The sequence below is a fragment of the Hypanus sabinus genome (assembly GCF_030144855.1).
Source record: "Hypanus sabinus isolate sHypSab1 chromosome X1 unlocalized genomic scaffold, sHypSab1.hap1 SUPER_X1_unloc_2, whole genome shotgun sequence".
In the NCBI taxonomy this organism is placed as follows: Eukaryota; Metazoa; Chordata; class Chondrichthyes; order Myliobatiformes; family Dasyatidae; genus Hypanus; species Hypanus sabinus.
In genome coordinates this window covers 1,008,855-1,016,561 of record NW_026778968.1, presented here as the reverse complement: position 1 = coordinate 1,016,561, position 7,707 = coordinate 1,008,855, and the positions used below count along the sequence as shown (strand labels likewise).

Here is a 7,707-nt window from a genome sequence, read left to right as displayed (position 1 = left end):
CTGGGGCCATTGTTGTTTCTCATTTATATCAGTGATCTGGATGATAACGTGGCAAAGTGGATCTGCAAATTTGTGGATGACACCAAGATCAGGGGCGTAGTGGACAGTGCTGGCAGTGGGATCTGGACCAGCTGGAGAAATGGCAGGTGGAATTTGATGCAGACAAGTGGGAGGTTTTGTACTTTGGTAGGAACAACCAGGGTAGATCTTCCACAGTGAACAGTAGGACACCTAGGTAGAACAAAGATCTGGAAATACAGGTCCGTAATTCATTGGAAGTGACATCACAGATAGAAAAGAAAGCTGTAAAGAAAGCTTTTGGCACATTGGCCTTCATAGATCACAGTATTGAGTACAGAATGTTATGTTGAAGTTGTAGATGTCAGTGGGCATTACTTGGGAGTACTGTGTGCTGTTCTGGTCACCTACCTGCAGGAAAGGTGTACGTAAGATTTGAAGCAGGATTTGAGGTTGGGTGCATGTGAGTTCAATTGTCACATTGAAGAGGAGTTTGGTTAGGTACATTGGTGATTCCAGGATTGAATGACTTGTTACATAAGGGGCTCTGGGCCTGTAGCCACTGGAATTCAGAAGAATGAGGGGGCGACCTCATTGAAACCAATCGAATGATGAAAGGCCTTGATAGGATGTGGAGAGAATGTTTGATCTGGTGGGAGATCAAAAGATCAGAGGACACAGCCCTCAGTACAGAGGGGCGTTGAGGAGTAATTTCTTTGGGTAGGGAGTGGTGAAACTGTGGAATTCCTTGCCTCAGACGTCTGTGGAGGCTATTTCATCGGGTATAGTTAAGGCAGAGGTCGATATATTCCTGATTGGTCAAGGCATGAAGTGAGATGGGGTGGGGGCTGGGGGCTGAGATGGAAAATGGACCAGCCATGGTGAAATGTTGGAGCTAACTCGATAAGCCAAATGGCCTAACTTTGCTCCCATAGCTTAAGTTTCTATGGTACATTAACTGGGAGAGGTATGAGCCAGGCACAGGCTAGCACAGACTAATGGGGCTGAAGGGCCAGTCTGTGTGCTGTTGTGCTCTACATCTCTAAACCTTTAGTCACCGTGTCTCCTCTTCTGGCAATGTACATACTGGCCATCTCCTCATGGTCGTCTTTATTCATCCAACAAGGATCATTTTGCGATTTTGCTCTTTTCAACAGGACAGTTTTGCTGCAGTTCAAATGCAGCATCTAAAAATGACGGACTGTCACGACAGAGTTTAGATCAGACACATACAGAATCAAGCCCTCAGATTTCCATTCACATACTTAGAAAATCACTTTAATGAGTGATTCAAAAATAAAGTGACTTTTCTACAAAAAAAAATGTCCAAATGGATCAAGTCAATTCATCTTCAAACATGAACAAGTTGGAAAGTACACAAAGTGCTGCTGAAGATCACATAACATCAAAAAAATACACACTGCACGTTCTACACAACAGTTCAATCCACTCCGTATTTACAAAATATTTTAATTGCCTTGGCTTCTAATGAAATGCTGAAAATGTCAATTGGAGTAAAATGTCGACAAGAGAAGGCTTTGCCTCAAATTCCCAAAGCTTAGAGCTCACCAACTTTCAAATAAAACTTTAGTATTTATATAATTTCATACAATTTTCTAAAGGTGTAAGGGATCAACCCATTCTTAATATTTTTTTTAAATTTCAGGAACTGATGGAATCACAATTTATTAACTGCTAGCATCTAAAGTCTGGACCCTGCGGAAAGATCACGTGAAATGAACCTCTTGTGAAAGCGGGTAATGAGAATTCACAAGTGGCCACGTGGATCACTGCACTGCAAGGCCAGGACAATAGTTTTACACAAACGCTCTGTAATCCATTGTGCATTTACAATCATAACGCCTGCATTCCCAGCTGCATTTTCAATGGAACTTACTCACAATCCTTCAACATTACAGTTCAACTCAAACACCATGTTCGGACAGATGAAGGATTGAAGCTGACCATCTTCTTCTCACCTACTTTTACCCGGCGCCCACCGGATCTTCACTTTCTTTTCAAATACAACAAATCACGTCAATAATGAATTTCTTTAAAAAGTCATGAACATGTATTAAAAATATCTGAAATTTCAAAGAAGTCTTCTCACTCAAATGAACTTAAATAGAACTATTGCTTCGTCACATCACTGCAGAACTTTGGATTATGGCATTTACCTACTTCGAAACACCTTGGCTCAGAGCTTAGTTTAAGTATTTCATTTGCATTTTGATTTGCTGTTTTCTTCCCTGATCAAACAGACGGAAACCACTGAGCAGCCGTTGAAAGGCAATGCAATGCCACGCTGATCTCACTACAGTCAGGGGGACTGCTTCCCCACGGAAGGGAAGGAGGGAGATTCTCAACATTAGACAGTACAGTCGCTCCTCGGGTCCCATGGCCGCAGGTGTAGATTTCTCATCTGTCGCCTTTTCCCCTGAGGAAAAGCTGCAAAATTGTCAGCATCGTTTGGCCTCAGACAGCAATGGTCACACCTTGGGTTCCCATCACGGTCTCAGGTTTCAGATATCTCATCTGTTACCTGGAGGCATCTGTGAGGGACCAGCTTCACCTGCCACCCAATCACTGAACTGTAGTGTCCGACTGCCATTATTACCAGATTTCAGCCAGAACCTTTGATAAATCCAAGGAAGTTCACAGCACTTTCCTGTAACACTACCTAAGCTCATTCCAAAACTATTTTCGACCTTCAGGCCTGGTCATACTGTTTTTAAATAAAGAGCTGTCACGATCTGATGGAATAACTAAAAGTTATTGCTGTGCAGTGTCTCTCGGTGCAGAGACTATTTTCAGCAACGTATTGGCACAGAAATACTAGAGCAGCAACTCCCGTTCCACTCATTACGGTCAGCTCCTTGCCGCAATTCCAGCTAACGGCAAGCGCCGGTAGCGTCTGCATCCTACACACTGAATAAATTAAAACACAGTCACCTTTTGAAGGCAGGACTGCAGAGTTTTGAGGTACAACAAGCAGACAAGGTTCGAGCCAGACAGCTGTAGAGGTATGGAACGGTCGTCAGAGACGAGGTGCAAAGCACAAAGTAATTCTGCACAAGGGTTTAAACATCCCACTAGTGAGGAACAATCAAACACCCCCTCCTCCCCGCACCCCACCCGCGTTGCTGGATTGTGACTTTCCCTTGGCATTGGGAGATGAAACAGGAACTCTAACAAAGCATCTCTCTTCCTATATCAGCCCCTTACTGAACTTGAGAGACCCCACCCCACACCCCTGCCTCATCCCCAGGCTGAACTTGCTAAATGACCTGTTGTTCTCAGCCAACTACAGCGATGTTTACTTCCTATTTACCGCTTATGAGTATCCGTGCTCGATTTCGGATCTAATTGCTTCACCCCGCAACTTGGATCCTAGCTGGTGAATGTTTGAAGTGCATAATGATGCATTTTACGAGGTCATAATGAAACCACACACACACTCACGAACACGCACGCACACACACACGAAGCCTGGCTTTGCTCACCAACTCTCCACGATGCCAAAGAACATTAACTGTGGGGAAGATGTGCGAAAATACCTCACGGACAGTTGCAGGAATTTCGCCTTTTACGTACACAAAACCACGCCAAGCTGCATCTACAACAACTCTGTTGATCCAAGTGTGTCAGCTGGGTATCAATTACCTGTCTGGGTAGATTGATTATTGACTGGGGTTTGATCGTTTCAAACCCCAGAAACACAAAGTATCAGTAAACCTATGTCACACTGAGCTGTGCAAATGTGTTCACATGTGAGAAAGAAAGGGCAACCACGGAGCCAATATTAACCTATGCACAGACACCCTTCCCCTGCTAAGCTACTGGGTCCATGTGGTGTCGTCTAGCAACACCCACACAAACCTACTGCTTTCGAAGAAGGTTTGCGAGGAACCCCGCCTTCGATGGCTGTCGCGTGCCCCGGTTGTGGGTGCCAAGGTTCTCGAACTGATTCAGTTCTGACTGGTCCAGCAGTTCAAAATCGTCTCCTTCCGCATCTGTGTCCACCTCTACGTTTCCATGCTCGAGTAAGGTCTGGGCAGCAGCTCCCAGCAACCGGCCCTCAGGGGCGGAGCCCGACAACGCAGCCGCCACCATGTTGCTGGCGATCGTTCCTGCCAGAGAGAAGCCCTGACTGCCCGCGAAGCTCAGAGGTGACGGCAGTCCACTCTGGGACAGATCTTCATCGATATCCTCCTGATCGGAGGACAGGCTCGCGTTATCCTGATGCAGGGGCTGGTAGGATGTCGTTGGAATACCCAGGCTGGTGTCGTCGTCGTCGTCCGGTCCCGTCACATCAGGGTTTATGGACGGGAATTCGGGGAGATCTCTCGCAAATGACTCCTCAGGGTCGCTGTGGCGATCGAGATCTAGGAGAGAGAGGGAACTTGGGTCAGTGAAAGCTTTCAGAAGTTCTTATGTGAGTTTAGGAAGCTAATTTTCCCTCCAGAGCAGGGGGTTGGTTCCCAAACTGGGATCTACGGACCCCTTCCATGAAAAAGGGGATTGGGCCGTGGCATGAGAAAGCTTGGGGACGCCTGCTCAAGGGTAAAACAAGGCTGGATCATTTGCCCTCAGCAAACTTCTCACAATCAGAATGGGACAAACAGTTACAGCAGTGACTGAAATTCTGCTGGAAAGAATGCCACGGCTTTGAGTTCAGTCCAATTTGACGGAGAATTCGGCTAATGAGAACAGTTCAATTGCAGATGAGGAGTTGTGCACACAATGACAGAATCGGTAGAAATTTGCTCCTACATCTTACGGTCTGAGTATGCCCCCACCCCCCCACCCCCCGTTAAAACATCAGAACTTGCCTTCAGAGCCATCTGTCATCGGGGTCTGTCCTCGGGATAAGTTGAAAGTTCCGTTCTCGGTGTACGATACCTCTGCGTCTGAATGCTCAAAGTCAGAAATTTCCAGTTCCTTACCAAACGTAGAGTCGTCGAACTTTGCCATGCAAGAAACAAGCAGCAAGATGAGATCTGCACATCCATTTAATTCCATGCCAGCTAAATACACTCCCCAGCGTTACATAAATAATTCTAAGTTATGGCAAGAGTCAGTGGACTTTGTGTGGGCAGGGAGATCAGCATTTATCTTAGCGACTATGTCTTCACAGAAACATTAAGCCTTGAAAGGTTTGGGGAAGGTTGTTGGGGGGGTGGGGGGTAGGGTCAGAAAACTCCGTACCTTGGGGCAGAACGCAGCCAGCTCAGCCTCACTGTCACTCCCATCATCCGCAGCCCTGACAGCTGTTGTTCGGCGACGCACTAAAAGAAACCACAGGTCAAACACTTCTGCAGCTCGTAGCTCTGTGGTGCTGCCTTCAAGACAGGGGCTGCCTGGAATGGTGCAGCCGGCTGCTGCACACCTTCGCTTTGCGCACCCCACACTTACGGAAAGTTGGCCCAGCTTTGGGTCACCTTGGATATTAGGAACAGGCCACCTCCTCCATTAGATTTGGAAAAATTACCAAAGAAAAAATGGCAATGAATTCCACAGATTCACTACCTTCTGGCTAAAATAATTCTTCCTCACCTCTGTTCTAAAAGGGTACCCTTTTATTCTGAGGCTGTGTCCTTTGGTCATTGACACTCCCACCAGAGGAAACATCCTCTCCACGTCCACTCTATCTGTGTCCTCTGGTCCTAGACTCCCCCACTATAGGAAACATCCTCTCCACATCCACACTATCTGTGTCCTCTGGTCCTAGACTCCCCCACTATAGGAAACATCCTCTCCACATCCACTCTATCTGTGTCCTCTGGTCCTAGACTCCCCCACTATAGGAAATATCCTTTCCATGTCCACTCTGTCTGTGTCCTCTGGTCCTAGACTCCCCCACGATAGGAAACATCCTCTCCACATCCACTCCATCGAGACCTTTCAACATTCAGTAGGTTTCAATAAGGTCACTCCTCGTTCTTCTGAATTCTTGTGAGTACAGGCCCAGAACCAGCAAGCACTTTTCATGTGACAAACTGTTCAATCACAGAATAATTTTCACGAACACCCTTTGAACCCTCTCCAATGTCAGCACCTCCTTTCTTAGATAACGGGGCCCAAAGCTGCTCACAACACTCCAAGTGAGGCCTCACCAGAACCTTACAAAGCCCCTGCATTACATCCTTGCTCGTGTATTCTCGTCCACTCGAAATTAATGCCTACATTGCGTGTACCAGCGGGTCGGGGCACGTTAATCTTACTTTATAACATCAGCAACACATTCCAAACAGGAGCTTATCTGCACGATTATTTCACTCTTTGCCAGTCTGAATTCACCCATTACCCATTCACCCATCTTTTCCGACGGGTGCAGCCCTGTTATAACCATATAACCATAACCATATAACAATCACAGCACGGAAACAGGCCATCTTGGCCCTCCTAGTCCGTGCCGAACTCTTAATCTCACCTAGTCCCACCTACCCGCACTCAGCCCATAACCCTCCACTCCTTTCCTGTCCATATACCTATCCAATTTTACCTTAAATGACACAACTGAACTGGCCTCTACTACTTCTACAGGAAGCTCATTCCACACAGCTATCACTCTTTGAGTAAAGAAATACCCCCTCGTGTTTCCCTTAAACTTCTGCCCCCTAACTCTCAAATCATGTCCTCTAGTTTGAATCTCCCCTACTCTCAATGGAAACAGCCTGTTTACGTCAACTCTATCTATCCCTCTCAAAATTTTAAATACCTCGATCAAATCCCCCCTCAACCTTCTACGCTCCAATGAATAGAGACTAACTTGTTCAACCTTTCTCTGTAACTTAATTGCTGAAACCCAGGTAACATCCTAGTAAATCGTCTCTGCACTCTCTCTAATTTATTGATAACTTTCCTATAATTCGGTGACCAGAACTGCACACAATATTCCAAATTTGGCCTTACCAATGCCTTGTACAACTTTAGCATTACATCCCAACTTCTGTACTCAATGCTCTGATTTATAAAGGCCAGCGTTCCAAAAGCCCTCTTCACCACCCTATCTACATGAGACTCCACTTTCAGGGAACTATGCACAGTTATTCCTAGATCTCTCTGTTCCTCTGCATTCCTCAATGCCCTACCATTTACTCTGTATGTTCTATTTGGATTATTCCTGCCAAAATGTAGAACCTCACACTTCTCAGCATTAAACTCCATCTGCCAACGTTCAGCCCATTCTTCTAACCGGCATAAATCTCCCTGCAAGCTTTGAAAATCCACCTCATTATCCACAACACCTCCTACCTTAGTATCATCGGCACACTTACTAATCCAATTTACCACCCCATCATCCAGATCATTTATGTATATTACAAACAACATTGGGCCCAAAACAGATCCCTGAGGCACCCCGCTAGTCACCGGCCTCCATCCCGATAAACAATAGACAATAGGTGCAGAAGTAGACCATTCGGCCCCTCGAGTCTGCACCACCATTCTGAGATCATGGCTGATCATTCACTATCAATACCCAGTCCCTGCCTTGTCCCCATATCCCTTGATTCCCCTATCCATCAGATATCTATCCAGCTCCTTCTTGAAAGCATCCAGAGAATTGGCCTCCACCGTCTTCCGAGGCAGTGCATTCCACACCTGCACAACTCTCTGGGAGAAGAAGCTCTTCCTCAACTCTGTTCTAAATAACTGACCTCTTATTCTCAATCCATGCCCTCTGGT

At 46.2% G+C, this 7,707-nt stretch overlaps 1 protein-coding gene across 3 annotated transcripts in view; it reads right to left on the bottom strand.

Annotated features, from left to right (window-relative positions):
* Positions 1-1,274: 1,274 nt before the first annotated feature.
* Positions 1,275-7,707, bottom strand: part of retreg3 (reticulophagy regulator family member 3) — a 31,939-nt gene continuing 25,506 nt past the window's right edge. For all 3 annotated transcript variants that reach the window (XM_059957814.1, XM_059957815.1, XM_059957813.1), the window contains 3 exons: positions 5,227-5,306; positions 4,851-4,983; positions 1,275-4,403 (listed from right to left, as the gene is read on the bottom strand). In XM_059957814.1, the coding sequence (XP_059813797.1) occupies positions 3,898-4,403; positions 4,851-4,983; positions 5,227-5,306 (719 nt within the window). In that variant the 3' untranslated portion in view covers positions 1,275-3,897. The remainder of the gene's footprint in view (positions 4,404-4,850; positions 4,984-5,226; positions 5,307-7,707) is intronic.